At 44.0% G+C, this 17,032-nt stretch overlaps 1 protein-coding gene across 1 annotated transcript in view; it reads right to left on the reverse strand.

Moving 5' to 3' along the window:
- The window catches only part of NR3C1 (nuclear receptor subfamily 3 group C member 1), a 95,791-nt gene that overhangs the window by 35,654 nt on the left and 43,105 nt on the right, over window positions 1–17,032 (reverse strand). Inside the window, exon 3 of the mRNA XM_020806354.3 lies at window positions 4,821–4,984. Coding sequence (XP_020662013.2) covers window positions 4,821–4,984 — 164 coding nt within the window. The remainder of the gene's footprint in view (window positions 1–4,820; window positions 4,985–17,032) is intronic.

Here is a 17,032-nt window from a genome sequence, read left to right on the forward strand (position 1 = left end):
TCCATCCATCCATCCATCCATCCATCCATCCACTGCCAAAACTGTTTAAAATTACAGTGGTGCCTCACACAACAATGTTAATTGGTTCCAAAAAAATCAACGTTGTGTGAAACATCGTTCTGTGAAACACCATTTCCCATAGGAATGCATTGAAAACCGGTTAATCCGTTCCAATTGGAACGGATTGCCGTCTTTAAGTGAAAAAACCCATAGGAAACATCGTTGAGTGAAACAATGTTTCCTCCACTGGAAGGTATTGAAGCCGACTCAATACATTTCAATGGCTTTGCGAAGTCCGTTTTTGCTCATTTAAAAGTGCCTTACAATGTTTGCAACAGGTTTTAAATGCTTGCAATTGTTAGCCCACCTCCTGAACCCTATGCAAACTTAATTTGGTGTTGTTCTGAGTCGTCTTTAATTTTTGGTGATTTTTTGAATTTTCTCTCATTGGAATGCATTGGACAGAAAGTTCAATGCATTCCAATGAGAGAAAATCCAAAAAGCACCAAAAATTAAAGACGACTCAGAACAACACCAAATTAAGTTTGCATAGGCTTCAGGAGGTGGGCTAACGATTGCAAGCATTTAAAACATGTTCCAAGCACTGTAAGACCCTTAAAAATGAGTGAAAACGGAAGAGCTTCAAAAGCACTGAAGCCGGTTTCAGTGCTTTTGAAGTCCTTTCCGATGTCCGTTTTCGCTCATTTTTAAGGGTCTTACAATGTTTGGAACACGTTTTAAATGCTTGCAATCGTTAGCCCACCTCCTGAGCCCTATGCAAACTTAATTTGGTGTTGTTCTGAGTCGTCCTTAATTTTTGGTGATTTTTTGTTTTCCCTATTTAAATGCATTGAACTGTCCATTCAATTGATTTAAATGGGGAAAATAAAAAAATCACCAAAGATTAATGAAGACTCAGAACAAAACCAAATTAAGTTTGCACATGTTTCACAAGGTGCACTATGGAATCCAAGCATTTAAAACAGGTTTCAAACATTTTAAGACACTTTTAAATGAGCAAAAAGGGACATCGTTAAGTGAAATTCCGCCATAGAGAACATCGTTAAACGATGGGGGAAATTCCTCAAAAAAACCCATCGCTGTGTGAATTCATCGTTGTATGAAGCAATCGTTGTGCGAGGCACCACTGTATAAAGAAAAATAAAATAAAGACCTATAATTACATATGGACAAAACAGCTTTAAACATTATTCTTACATTTTATTTTACATTTTACTCATCTGTGCTTCAAAAATCATGCTTATTAGTTTATGCACAGCAGTCATACGATATTATATCCCCATATAATGGCATTCTATGTTATGACACTTGGCTTACGTGGTGTCCCTGAAGGAAACAAGGCTATGTTGCATCAAAACATTCTTATTCTTAAAAGGACACTATGAATTAAATCCTTAGCTTTGCAATGACATAGCAGTAATGCAAGAGGAAACACTGGTTGGTTGGTGATAGGGATTATCCAAGAGAAGGAATTCTTGTTCACAAATTTAAATAACAAATCCAAAATTAGTGCAGGGACTTGTGGGCGGATGCAGTTGGGTAATGGCACATACAGGCAGGAAAGATGTGTTGAATGTTGTACTTCCCTCTCCTAAAAATCCACTCCAGGATTGTCTGGTAGCTTAACTTAATTAATGTACAGTAATTCAACTTCTCACAAGACTTTTGGCCAGTGGACATGATTATTTGCCAAGATGCTATCCAGTTGTTGGAGGTTTGCCATACAATTCTATGAATGATTCTTTAGATGGTGAAAAAGAAGACACACTCTTTAGAAAGACTATTCAGTAACCCAACTCTTACCTAGTTAAGCAGGAAAAGGACAAAGCTTTGTACATAGAACAAACCTTTGTAACTATACAAATAGTATAGCATTTGAAGATAAATTTCAGGTCACAAATAGTTGGTAGCACATCAAGGAAGTTGCCAGCAAAGTCAGTCTGAGAAATCTAATTTTGAAATAGTACTTTATGATATATTGATTTTATTACTTTAAAAAAACATGGAGGAAACTATTTGGTTTTTGGAACCTGTAACGTGGGCAAACTAAATCCAATGGAATTTTTATGATACCAAGTATAAGCAAATATTGGCAGCAAATTAAATTCAACTACAACTTTTAAAGCAGATTATTTCCATGTCAAAGTACACAATAGCATTAAATACAAGGAAGGACAATAAAAAGCAATATATTTTGATATATTTATTTTAACATACCGGTCTTGGTGTAATAATACAAATGATCCAAAAATCATGGCTAACCAATTGTGACTAGCCAGTGTTTTTAATCTCAAAGACATAACCTGATATAGAGTGAAAAGATAATTCCCATGATACACAGCTGCAGTTAGAGACTATTTGGAGCTTGCACCTCAGAAAACCCTATTCACTGTGAAAATGATCCCTTGCCCCACCATGTCAGAACTGGAAGAAGCTGTAGGCCTGCCTTGGTTCTACACTTGCTAGACATCTGAAATACTAGGCAGACAGAGAGAGACCATAGGCCTCAATGGCTACATTTTGAAGGAGGTGAAACTGTAGGCATGTTGGGTTTTTTATACCTCTGCACCAATAAGGAGCTCTGAACAGTTGTAGAAACAAGCCTACATGCTTTGGCTATGCCTCCAGCTCTGAGATGAAAAAAGAGAGGGAGAATTTTGTTTTGGTTCTGTCCTTGTGCCTAGAAAAAAGAAAACCAAACCAAATCCTACTATTCCAACAAACTTTGCAAGTAGGTTACCGCTCCCAGCAGATCATGGAAAGAAAAGAAACCTCAGCCTTCTCTCAATTGCAAGAGGTTAGTTGATTGCATGCCAAGGCAAGAGAATGTAGATCAAAATGGTGACCTTTCTTTTCAATGATTTAAAGGTTCTGTAGTAATTTAAGTCTACAATAGACTTTACTATTGTGCACCAGCCCAATTCTCACAAACAGACCTTGCATCCTGGTGAACTACATGTCAGCCTTGCTTTCCCTTGGACGTGGTCTGATACGGAACATCTAAATGGCTGCTTCTTGGGGCAATAAATGCAATTTTTTAGCTTTTTTTGCACAAGGACTTAGGACAATAACATTCCTATCACAGACACACAAATTCTTCTGTTATAACTTTTCTAAAAAATATGTGTTAATCCCAAGAGTTTATCAACAATTAAAAATCTTTTGATACTGAAGCTGCAATTCTAACCAGACCATCTGGGAAATAACTCTAATTACATAAATGGAACTCCCAAGTACACATGGATACAATTAAGTATCTCAAATTCCTAAATGACCCGGGAAAGTATTTCCTAGATGGCAGAAACTACAGGACATTTTGGCAAAAACAGTGTTCCTGTATTCAACAGCAAATTTGGAGATGCCTTATCAAGGCAACTGATAATGTCTACTCATTCAAACATGTTTCCTTATATATATTTGTTTACATATTATACAATGTTTTACATTTTGCACAAAACTGTATATATGTACAGACGCCATTTAACAGATTAAATGCTGATTAAATGCTATCACGTATTAAACAACCAAACAAATGAAGAATCTGGGGTTCCCTATAAGGCATGTGCAAGTGTGCATGCGACTCCCTCCCTCCGTGCAGCTTTCCTCCTCCTCCGTGCAGCGATTGTTTTCAGCCCCTTTCAGTGGAACTGAAAATTAGAGGGTCTTTTCTCTATGCCTCTTTGGGAGTGCTGTCAACCAGTCTAAAAAAGAGCTCTTGGCCTCACCACTGCCCTGTCCTAAAGCAACAGCTGGCAACCATTCTCCTAGACCCACATGCATTTTATATAGCCAGATTTGTCATTTTTATCTACAGTTGTGCCCCACTTAACGAGGAAATCACTTTACGATGAGGTTTTTGCGATTGCAATTGCGATCGCAAAACAATGGTCTAAATGGGGGAATTTCACTTAGCGATGATCAGTTCCCTGCTTCGGGAACCAATTTTCGCTTTACGACGATCAAAAACAGCTGATCGTCAGGTTTCAAAATGGCCACCTGCTGAAGAAAATGGCCCCCCACTGTGCTTAGGGACGGATTCCCTGCTGCACAGGCATGGAAAATGGCCGCCCCTATGGAGGATCTTTGCTGGACAGTGAGGTTTCAGCCCATTGGAACGCATTAACTGGGTTTTAATGCATTTCAATTGGCTTTTTTATTTCGTTTGACGATGTTTTCGCTCTACAGCGATTTTGCTGGAACAAATTAACATTGTCAAGCGAGGCACTACTGTACTTAAAAAAAATCTAACCACATGCCACATGCTACACTGCTCTACTTTCTCTTCTCCTTTACCCTTAATTGATACTAGTTAACTAAGTGAATGTCTAGACTGGTGGTGGGTCTGAGCAATTACTATTTTAAGAGGTAGATGTAAGAAGAAAGTTGGAGGACAGATGCTGACTGTAGTGATCTATATAAGGGGTCCCCAACCCCTGGTCCATGGCCGAGGCAGGACCGGGCCGCAGGGACAGATCTCGTGACCCCTGCGAGCACTGCCATGCGAATGCGTGCTCTGCCCCGTGAGCGCAGCCATGCCCATGCACGTGAGCGTGCTACACCCCTGTGCATGTGCACGAGCACCCCATGAGCACTGCCATGCACATGTGAGCGAGCGCACTACATCCCCATGCAGGCATGCCACACCATTGCGAGTGTGTCACGCCTCCTGTGCAAGCGTGCCACACACCCCGACAGGTCCACGGTTGGGAAAAGGTTGCGGACCACTATCTATATAACAGCATCTTAATATTTGAGGTGGGAATTGAACAAATCATTTAAATAATTAGATTGTATCTTACCTTCCACAGCTCTTTTGAAGAATACTTTGCAGCTGCCGCAAGTTAGGACACCATAATGACACCCAGAAGCCTCATCTGAGCAAACAAGGCAGAGCTTGGGAGGTGGTCCCGTAGTTGTTGAAGAGGTAGATGGTGAAGTGCTTACATCAGATCTTATTCCAGGGCTAAATAAATAATCAAAAAGGAGTACATACATCAAAACATAGGAAACAAAAAATACAAAAACACTCAAACTGCAATAGTAATACATGATGTATCAAAACCTTTCATGCAGTGGAGTAGCTTTTTTAACTGCAATGGAACTAGGCAACTCTTATTTGGCTGAATACATTGTACAGTGGTGCCCCGCAAGACATTGTTAATTCATTCCACGAAAATCGCTGTTTTGCGAAAACATCGTTTTGCGAAATGCGGTTCCCCATTGGAATGCACCGAAATCCATTTAATGCCTTCCAACTGGGAAAAATCGTTGTCGTTTTGCAAAAATCGGCCATAGGAAAACCGTTATGCGAAGCGCAGATCAGCTGTCAAAATCACTGTCTTGCGAAAAACGGTCCCCAAAACACCCATTTTGCGAGTCGCAGACCTAGCTGTCAAAATTGTCATCTTGCACAAAACGGTCCTGGAAAAACCTGTCTTGCGAAGCACAGACCGAAACATCGTCCAGCAAAAATCGCCCATAGGAAACACCATTTTGCGAAGCACTATAGCAATTGCAAAAACTCATCTAGCGAATAAACCGTTTTGCGAGGTAATTGACTAGCAGGGCACCACTGTATAGTACGGTACAGATTCTTTACCATTCTCCATGATGACATCATGAGAAATACAAAACAAGAGTGCCCACTATCCGCACTGGTTTTTCCTTCAGTTCTGGAACAGCCAGAGACAAGATGAGGATAGCAAAGGAGTACACATCCACAGTTGTGGAAGTTTACTCTAATCACTCACTGGGAACTTAGCAGTGTCAGTTACAATTCCATAGAATGAATTAGGGTTGTCAACACTGTAAATAATGTTGGCAAAACAGCAGGTTCAAGGATTCAAGAAGTCATCTTACAACAAACCCCTAGAGATCTCAGGGCTCAAGAAGCAACTGTTCATCAAATCACTGCTGGTACTCTGGTTACAACAAACTCTTTTACAGTACTTAGGTACTCTTATTCCAATGCAATCACATTAGACTAATTCTCTTAATTGTAAACTATTACTGCACAAAATCAGATGAAAACTGGTAAACTAGCAAAAACTAAAATTGCTGTGGCTAGGGAGTAATGTCAATGAGGATGTTTGTGCTCTAGAAGATGAGTTAATTCTTCTGTGCTTTACAAATAGGGGTCACAAAGGAACTGCAGAAGGTATACACTTTATTCAACAAGGAAAGCATTCTAGTGTTCATAAGCCTATAGACATCTGGGACACACAAAGAGAGGTTACCTACCTGTAACCATAGTTCTTCTAGTGGTACTCTGTGAATGCACACAATGGGGTTGTTCTACATCTGCGCTGAACCTCTCGCAAGTTTCTAGAGCTTAAATACACATGATTAGTGGAACGTTCCTCGTGTGGAGCACATGCTCCACCCACCACTGATCCCCTAAGTTCCTGTAAAAAGTCTGCCAATGCCAAAGAGCTATTTAAAAGTACAACATGATGGACAGAGGGGAGGACGGGCGGGATGTGTGGATTCACAGAGGACCACTAGAAGAACTATGGTTACAAGTAGGTAACCTCTCTTTCTTCTTCGTGGCCTCTGTGAATGTACACAATTGAGTGACTGGCAAGCTCACTTACTGGATGGTGGGACGTCACGGTAGAAAGGATGACAAAACAGCTCTGCCAAAACCAGCATCATTCCGTGTCCTGACGTTGAGACAGTAATGTCTGACAAAGGTTGATGGAGTAGACCATGTCGCTACACAGCAGATGTGAGGGAGTTCAATCCTACACGGAAGGCAGTAGATGTTGACAGTGCTTTGGTAGAATGGGCCGTTAAATGTTCCGGAGGTGTTTTGCCGTTAACTCATATGCCAATGAGAATCCATCTAGAAATAGATTGAGGTGAAGCAGGAGCTCCTTTATGAGGATTGTGAAAACATAGAAAAAGTCTCTGATTTTCTGAATAATTTGGTCCTGTCAATGTAAAAGGCCAGGGAGTGTCTTACATCAAGTGTATGAAGCATGCGGTAGAGAGGTGTTGACGGAGATAGAAATGGGTTAAGTAGAATTATCAGTTGAGGTGAAATTCTGATACAACTTTAGGTAAGAAGGACACATCAAAATAAAGAGTGACGTTATCTGGATGGAACTGAAGAAAGGGTGGATCGGATCGGACGGCTGCAAGTTTGCTAGCCCGCTTAGTAGATGTTTTTGCCATGAGAAAAGATGTTTTCAAGGAAAGTACAGTGGTGCCTCGCTTAACGAGTGCACCGTTTAACGATTAATTCGCATACCGATGCGGATTTTGCGATCGCATTTGCGATTGCATTACGATGTTGCCTATGGGGACAAATCGCTTTGCGATTTGTCCCCATAGGCAACCATTTTCCCCCATCTGACCGGCGGGAGCCTCTGAAGGACCGCTCCCGCAGCTCAGCTGGGGGAAAATGTCGGCAGCGGGCGGCGGCCTCGGAAGGACCCCGAAGCCACCACCGGACTGCCGACATTTTGCCTTCCCAGCTCTCAAAGGGCCCCCCTCCGACATTGGAGAGAACCCCTTTGAGAGCTCGGAAGGCTCTCAGCGGCGGCGGGGGCAGGGTAGGGTGGATCCGGAAGGCTTCCAGGCAAAGCACTGGAAGCCGTCCGGAACACACACACACCCTGCCGCCGCCGCCGCTTGAAGTCGCCGCGCGCTGCCTATCCCAGTCATGCTAGCATGACTGGGATAGGCGGCGCGGGTCGGCTCCCGGCGGCTGGGGCAGGGTAGGGGGGTCCTGACACTCCCCCCCACCCTGCCGCCACCGCCGCCGCTTGGATCCACCCCGCGCTGCCTATCCCAGTCATGCTAGCATGACTGGGATAGGCGGCGCGGGTGGGCTCGCCGCTTGGATCCGCCCCGTGCTGCCTATCCCAGTCATGCTAGCATGACTGGGATAGGCGGTGTGGGTCGGCTCCCGGCGGCTGGGGCAGGGTAGGGGGGTCCTGACACCCCCCCACCCTGCCGCCACCGCCGCCGCTTGGATCCACCCTGCGCTGCCTATCCCAGTCATGCTAGCATGACTGGGATAGGCGGCGCGGGTGGGCTCGCCGCTTGGATCCGCCCCGTGCTGCCTATCCCAGTCATGCTAGCATGACTGGGATAGGCGGTGTGGGTCAGCTCCCGGCGGCTGGGGCAGGGTAGGGGGGTCCTGACACCCCCCCAAACCCTGCCGCCGCCGCCGCAGCTTGGATCCGCCCCGCGCTCAGCCGAGCACGGGGCAGATCCAAGCCCAGGATGGGTAGAAATGCCGGCCGGCTCTTGCGAAAGAGGGAGGTGGAGGTCCCCGCTCTCCGTCGCAAGAGCCGGCCGGCGTTTCTACCCAGCTGGGCAGCGGGCTCTTCCAGAGGAGGGAGGTGGCTCCCTCCTTGCAAGAGCCCGCCTCTCAGCTGGGTAGAAAGGCTCTTGCGAAGGAGAGCAGGAACCTCCACCTCTCTCCTTTGCAAGAGCCGGCCGGCGTTTCTACCCAGCTGGGCAGCGGGCTCTTCCAGAGGAGGGAGGTGGCTCCCTCCTTGCAAGAGCCCGCCTCTCAGCTGGGTAGAAAGGCTCTTGCGAAGGAGAGCAGGGACCTCCACCTCTCTCCTTTGCAAGAGCCCGCCGGCGTTTCTACCCAGCTGGGCAGCGGGCTCTTCCAGAGGAGGGAGGTGGCTCCCTCCTTGCAAGAGCCCGCCTCTCAGCTGGGTAGAAAGGCTCTTGCGAAGGAGAGCAGGGACCTCCACCTCTCTCCTTTGCAAGAGCCGGCCGGCGTTTCTACCCAGCTGGGCAGCGGGCTCTTGCAGAGGAGGGAGGTGGCTCCCTCCTTGCAAGAGCCCGCCTCCCAGCTGATCGGCGGTTCCAAAATGGCCACCAGTTTCGCGCCCCGCTTACCGAGGGTGCGAAAATGGCGGCGGTATGGAGGAACTTCGCTGAACGGTGAGTACGGAAGCCATTGGAACGCATTAAACTAAGTTTAATGCGTTCCAATGGCTTTTTGCTTTCCGTTTAACGAAGTTTTCACATAGCGAAGGTTAATCCGGAACGGATTAACCTCGCTATGCGAGGCACCACTGTAGTTTAAGATCACAGGTAGCCATTGGTTCAAAGGGTGGTCGAGTAAGTGTATTGAGGATGAGTTGTAAAAACCACTGAGGGATAAGAAGTTGATGTGGGGGTGAATATTGTTGAGTACCTTGAGAAATGTTTTCAAAGTTGGATGAGGAAACAATCTGGCTGATTCAAAATTACAATAGCAGAGATATAAAATTTCAAGGTGGAATGAGATAATCCAAAATTGAAGAGATGAAGGACAAAGGAAAGTAAAGTCTTCAAAGAGACTGGTGTTGCAGGTAAGTTCTGAGAATCAGTAAAGGAAAGAAATGCTTTCAATTTGTTTTGGTATAGAAGCTGGGTTGAGGGCTTTTGAGCCCAATCAAGTACATCCTTTATGGCAGGAGTATCCTCCACCCTATCAAGTTCAGAGAGAATATGTCTGGATGGTGGCCATCGTATTGTCCATAGCAAGTTGGACTGCACATCCCTCAATGAGTGGTAGGAAAGTGTGAAAGCCTTGATAATTGCTAAGGGTTTGAGGGGATTGATGTGTAATGTTTTCTCTTGATTTGTCCATAGGCCATGGATCCTGTGATGCCGACAATGTGCTCCCCATCCCAATGAACTGGCGTTGGTGGCAACTTGTATCGTCGATTGGAGAGGCAAGAAGGGTTTCCCGACGAGCAAATTCGGGAGAAATGTCCACCAGGTGAGTTGATGTGCAAGCTTGGGTGCTACTGCTAGACACACAGGTGGGTGGTCCATCATGGGATCGAATATTGACAGGTACCATGACTGAAGCAACCTCATCTTGAGCCGTGCGTGCTGTATAACTGCGGTTGTCGAGGCCATGAGTCCACGGAGGTGTTGGACATGATGGGCTGACACCGAGGCTAGAGGCCAGAATGGTTGAATAGCCTTTTTTAGTTTGAGGATTCTCTCATGTGGGGAGGAAAGCTCTGGCTTGTAGGGAATCGAAGTACACTCCAATATAGGTAGCGTTTTGAGACGGCTCGAGATGTTACTTGGCAAGATTCACCTTGAGGCTGAGGTCTCAAAGAGTATCGAGAGTGAGTTGGATAGCTCTGTCGGCATAGTGATACAAGGCTGAGTCCATCAACCAGTCGTCTACAGAAGGGAATATATTGATACCTTGGAGTCGAAGGTAGGCAGTGACTGGTGCCATGCATTTGGTAAAAGTCCTCAGTGCTCTCGAAAGTCCAAATGGGAGAGAACAGAACTGGTATGTGGTGTCGTCGAATTGGAATCAAAGGAATTTGTGGTGATTCGGGTGAATAGAGATGTGAAAGTATGCACCTTGAAAATCAATGACAACAAATCAGTCTCCCTGTGAAAGGAGAGGAATGATAGTGTCTAATGTCAACATTCTGAAGCATATAGGTCAGATGAATTTATTGAGATTTCTGAGGCTGAGGATGGGACGGCGTCCTCCATCCTTTTTCGGTAGTTATTTATTTATTTGTTTGTTTTATTTATTAATTACCCTTCTAGACAGGAGTCTACTCAGGGCGGCTCACAACATATTGTGCTCAAACAACTAAAACAACAATTAAAATATACAATAATAATATGATCAAGATGGGAGAATAAACAACAAACGCAAGACAGTACAATCAAGAATTGGCAGGAGGGAAGGCCTGCCTAAAGAGCAAAGTTTTTAATTGTTAAATATCTGGAGTAAAAAAAACATCATGCAGGACAGAAGGAAGGACAGTGGTTATGGCTTGTTTTTGGAGAAGAAGGGAAACGTCTTCTTGAAGGACTGTCGAATAAGGGGTATTTTTAAATGTTTCCAATTGGTGGGATAGTTTTGAATTCAATGAAGTAACCGTTTTTAATGATGGAAAGGACCCATTGGTCATTAATTATACATTGTCAAGCATTAAGGAAGGGAAGCAATCTTGTTTGGAACAGGGTTGAAGAATTGAAAGTAAGTGAAGGGAGTCTATGGGTTTTGCTTACCCTTCTTTTGTGTACGCCGAAAGGGTTGGTGGCATGGTTGCTGTTGTTGGGTTCGAAAGGAAGATGGAGCTGAGGTTGAAGGTCCTTGAAAGCGCCTGTCCGATGTTTGAGGTTTGTATGGTCTGTATGGTTGTTGCAATTGTTGGTATTGTTGTTGGTAAAAAGGTTGTCTTCGATACTGGGGCCTCTGGTATTTGTATGTCTGCTGGGCAGAGTAGGACCGAGCAGTTTTACGGATCTTATGGAGGTTGTCCATCACCTTGTCCGTTTTTTCATGGAAAAGTCCAGCTCCGTCAAAAAGTAGATACTCTATTCTAGATCTGGTATCATCCGATATGCCAGGAGATCTAAGCCATGCATGAAGCTGGAGTGCGATAGAATTGGCCATAGCTTTAGAGGTGGCATCAACGGTATGACGCGATGCAATCCTCTGCTGTTTGGAGAGTGTAGAAGCCTCAGCATGGATGTTAAAGGCTTCTGTCTTAGATGATTCCAGGGCCATTTGAAGTACTGGGAGAATTTTATTCCATAGTTGCCTATGGTAAGCTCTCATCACGGCTTGATAATTGGCAACTCGCATCAAGAATGAGGTGAGAGAATAGAGCCTCCTGCCGAGAACATCTAATTTTCTACCTTCTTTATTTGTAGGTGCAATTGAGAATTTATTTTGGACTCTTGATTGACTCTACTATTATGGAGTTTGGTGTCGGATGTTTGGTGAGAAACGTAGTATCGTACCTTGGGTCTTATAATGATTTTCGACACGTCTGAAAATTTGTAAGGAAGAGGGAGGTTTGTCCCATGATTCCTTGACCTAATCAAGCATAGCCGGAATGAATGCCAGACTGAGAGGGGGCATTTTATGTTGATTAATATCGTCAAACACCAAGTCCTGTTCAGGTGTTGGTGGCTCCTTAATTTCAAGTTGTAAAGATTTAGCCATTCTCATTACTAGTTGAGAGTAAGAAGTGAAGTCTTCTGATGGAGAGGGTGGGTGATTCTCAGTGACATCAGAAGTCGGTGTCAGTAAATTAGATGGTTATTCCTGCGATATGTCAGAGACAAAGTCCTGAATCGATGGGGATGAACCTGAAGAAGGAGATTGGTGTTGAGTTTTTGACATTGATATTTATGCGGAGGAGGGAGGCTGTGCTGTAGGAAGTACCTGTCTGGAATATATCTCCGTGTCTGTAGGCGGAAGAGGAGGACCTTTATAAGTGGTAGTAACTTGCAGTAATGCATGGGGAAGGTGTTTGGAGGAATGATTAGAACACTTTGAGAATGTTCTACAGTTGATGAAGGGTGTTTTAGGGCTGGTTTAGTCGGAAGGGTTGCATGAGTCAGTATTGAATGTTGAAAACCGTGTCGATGTCGAGGTGGAGATGGAGAGAGTGAAGGTGAGTATCAGGGTGGATACGGTAAAGTATAGCAAACCGTTCTAGGCTCATCATAATACAGTTGTTCTTGAGGATCGTCAGGTAGATATGGGTAATACTGGTAGTATCAATCTCTTCATCTCGGAACTGGTGTTGAGACAATTGCAAACAAGAGTAGTACTCCCAGTGTGGAGGGTCATAAGGAGCAGGTGATAGATGTCGTCTCTTCTCCCGATGTTTTCTAGGACAGTTGCAAGACGAATCGGAGCCAAATAATTCAATTGGAATTGCCCGCCCTGATGATGCAGGACTCGAATGGGCCAAGGTCTGGTTGGAATGAACATCAGCTGGAGAGAGGCCAATACTCTGCGACAAGCTACCAGCGGAGGCTGGAGTTTGGGCTGGAGGTAGAGACGGGTCATCTCTGCTAGAAAGAGAGCCCGGAGCATCTCTGGATGATTCTTCCAAGATGGGTGATGGAAGTCAGCTGTGATGGGTCGAGCTGAGTGGACTTTCAGAGTCTTTTCTTTGAAGTTGTCTTGCCTTTTTTCTTTTTAGAAGACTCTAGACTGAGTCAAGGTCGTCGTCGACACCGATTTCTATTTCGAAGCGGACTCCAACTTCTTATGGTGAGAAGAAGGAATTGCTGGGCTGGAAACGGAAATGGGGTGGATTTTGCCGATCAGGTCGAGGGTCTGGAGACTGTGCAGACTCCACAGTGACCGGAGATGGATTCAGAGATTTCTCCAAGAGGTAAGTCTCAGTCTTTGTAAACACAGTTTTAGCGATGGTTTAGTTAGCCTTTTACACTTGGAGCAAGAGTGTGTCGGATGTGGTTCTCCAAGACAGAAAAGACAAAGGGCATGGCCATAAAGGTGAGCGGGATTTTATTTGTGCAGAGCACGCATCACTTGAAAGGCCTGGAGGACATAAAAGAGCAGGGAAAAGGGAAGGGAAAAACTATCATGGGGGACGGGATTGGCAAACATAGACAGAGAAAAAACCCGGAGTAAACTCACAGGGGAAATGTCCAATGAAGAAAGATTATTGAAAAGGAATTTGAAGAAAATAAACAATGATTTGATGGAAAGTATTAATTCAATAGATTGCTCTAGTTCTCCAAAACAGGTTTGGCCAACACAGTGGAAAAAAGGAACTGAGGAGATCAGTGGTGGGCGGAGCGTGCGCTCCATGGGGGAACATCCCACTAACCATGTGTCTTTAAGCTCTAGAAACTTCTGAGGGGTTCAGCACAGGCACAGAACAACCCAATTGTGTGCATTCACAGAGGCCATGAAGAACAACAGAAGGTTTTGGCATCCCTGACATCTACTGTATGCAGCCTACCATATTGGACAGCTGTACAAAATTCTAGAACTGTGGTTACAGCTGGAAGCTTTGAAGGGACATAAGAAAAGGAGCCTATGGTCCTCTTTTAAAATTTCGGAAGAAAATGTGGTATTTCGTGTTTTTGTTCTGCACTGCATAGACAATCCCCTTCTCCACGACACTTTTAAGATCTGGATCTAATGGAAAGAAAAGCTGCTATCATCCCCATCCCCATTAATTTCGTTCTAAAACCACATCCTTTCTATGATGATGGCAAATGAGCATGATTTAAGGCAGTGGTGTTGAACTGTGGCCCTCCAGATGTTCTTGGACTTCAACTCCCAGAAGCCTTCACCACCACCTCTGCTGGCCAGTTCGACATCACTGATTTAAGGGATTAAGGGGGGGGGGAGAAGGCAATTCTGTCTCAAGATACCTATTTCTAGGCAGAAGCCCTTACAGACCAGTGGAACTCTAATCAGAACTAAAAGTTCTTAACCCTTCATGGTTTCAGTTTTTATGAATCCATCACTTTATATCTATGTTCCAGATTACAACACATGCTCTTTCAACCCCAACAGAAGAACTAACTGGCAGTACCAATCAAAAGGCAAGGACCTCAAAATGGTACAAAATCATAATCTTGTCATATGCAGAAAAAGCCTTGGCTTCACAGAAATCTGCAGGTATGATCCAGTATATCACATAAGCAAAGAAATATGGAAAGATATCTGGAATACACCAAGACTCAAATGTTATAGCTGACACAAGGGAGCACTCCCTTAAAGTAATATATGTAGTAATACTTAAAGTGGTAAATGGTAATATACAACAAAGCTATGTAAATAAAGACCTGGACACCAAATGGTAGAGAGGATGTGGTGTCACTGATTTGGACCACCAAAAGTGGTGGCAGTGTCCCAACATCAGATACAGAAGTCTAGAAAAACATAATTACCGTATTTTTCGCTCCATAAGATGCACCCTTCCATAAGACGCACCATTTTTTTTAGGAGAAGAAAACAGGAAAATATAATCTGTTTTCTTCGCTCCATAAGACGCACAGACTTTCCACCCCCCTGTTTTGTGGGAAAAAAGTGTGTCTTATGGTGCGAAAAATACGGTAAGTCAACATTTGAATTATTCTCCACAATAGGCCTCTTTCTTTGTATAGAAAGAATTCCTTTGTCACAAAGATCTTATTAGGGATGGGACTTTCAGGTTAAGTGGAATAAGGATATTTCTTTTGCTTTAAGAACTTTTAAAAAAATGTCTGACAGAAAGTCTCAGAAATCCTAATAATTTGGTTTAACAGAAGAAGAGGATCAGAAATATTTCAGACTTCCTAATTTGGATTATCTCTGTTTGACTAATGTATGTAAAATTAACTCATTAGTATTCTGACGAAGATTATCATGAATCTTGCAATGAGAGCAGTCAACAGTGAGGATTCAGAGAATATCCTCAATTTAATTGAGAATTGTACTACTGCTATTTCATAGCTTGCTTCTGGGGGGGGGGTACTTCTTTCCAATTTTTTTTTACATTGGTAATTTTTCCTATGCATTAATTTATTTTGTTGCATATATATTTTGGCCAGTTTGGGTGATTGTTCTGTGTTTCTGTGGATGGTGTCTGTGTGGACTACTGCTTCCTGTATGGACTACAATACTGCCCTTCTTCTACAGTGCTCTCAAGTCCAGAGTCCCCCCCCCTCCAAAGTGGCCAGTTGGTGGATGAGCATAGTTTTATTATAAAGCTAAAAGGACCACATTATCCTACTGACCTATCTCTCTGGAATGGGACTTGGGGACACTCTTTTATGGCGGGTCCAATCCTTCCTGGAGGATTGGACTCAAAAGGTAGTGTTGCAGGACTCCTATTCAAAACCCTGGCCGCTGACCTCTGGAGTTACTTGGGGTTGTTTTGTCTCCTATGTTATTTAACATATACCACTGGGACCACTGGGAGAGATTATGCGGTTGACACCCAACTCTACACCTACAGGCACCCAAACGTGTCTCATGTGGAGAACAGCCAAATTGGAAGGCTTTATGACCTAGATTCGGTTCAAAAAGAAAGCTGCCAAAAAGAAAGTGCTGCTCACACCTCCCAACAAGCCCAATGCTTCAGCATCTCTCTGCAACAGCAGACATAGTGTTGTTATGTTATGAGCCAGAGTGTCCCAGTCACACTGAGCTGTCTGTCTCTCTCTTTGGCTTTTGATTGTGAGATTGCTGAGTGAGTGAGCAGGCACACAGTGCATAGCTCCATGATAATAGGATGAGATGCAGAAAAAACACTGCTGGCAGTTAATGGCAATGGCCTTGGTAGGAAGAAATGGTGGGTGTGAATTTGAAAATGTTAGAAGACCACAGAACATGGTTGGGATGGGAACGTAGAGTGGTACTATGAGAAGAAGTTCAGAAGCAAGGAACTGATAAGAGTGTGTAATATTTGCCACCCTGATACCATGGAACACTATTGGTTGCTTCTTTAGTTACACATGCCTTAGTTAGATCCCACCTGCACTCTACCTGGGGCTGCCTCTGGAAAGAGTTCAGAAACTTCAGCAGATCCAGAACACGGCAGCCAGACTGCTAACTGAGGTTTGGTTACAGGGATCACATAACTCTCCTGTTACAACAGCTCCACTGACTACTGATCCATTTCCAGGCACAATTCAAAGTGGTGGTTCTAACCTATAAAGTCCTAAACAGCTTGGGTCCAGCTCTGACAATGCCTTGTGCAGTACACCAAAGGCTGGCGAAGGAGGGGGTGCCTGCTAAAAAAGCAAGGCAAGCTGGTAACTGATGATGGGGATGATAATGAATGTCAGTGCTGCCCTACACAAGTCCAATGATGATCTCATTATGATTCTTTCTCACCTATACTGCTCCCTGCTGATAAATTGTATGATAATAATGAGTAGGAGGATGGCACGCTGATAAATGTCAACTTTAAAGTATTATTAGATCTTGCATAGGTCCCCTGACAATTGACTTTTGTTTGTCATGTTGCTTACATGGAGGAAAATGAAACAAAAGTACCAGAAAGAGCAATTCCCTTCCGTATTAATGATAAGACTTGTATCCAAAAATACATGAGGCACAACGCTCCAAAACCTGAAATGAAGAAATCTAAGCATTTTCACCATGTGCATCCCCAGATTTTTCATGTTTTCTACAAAGTTAATTAGAGCAAATAAATGGAAAAAGACTACTTGTTAAATCTATGGGAGATTAAGGTGCAGTGCTTCATTATTAATGGGACACTAACAGCTGCAACACATGAAAGCA

Source organism: Pogona vitticeps, chromosome 2 (assembly GCF_051106095.1).
Source record: "Pogona vitticeps strain Pit_001003342236 chromosome 2, PviZW2.1, whole genome shotgun sequence".
NCBI lineage: Eukaryota > Metazoa > Chordata > Lepidosauria > Squamata > Agamidae > Pogona > Pogona vitticeps.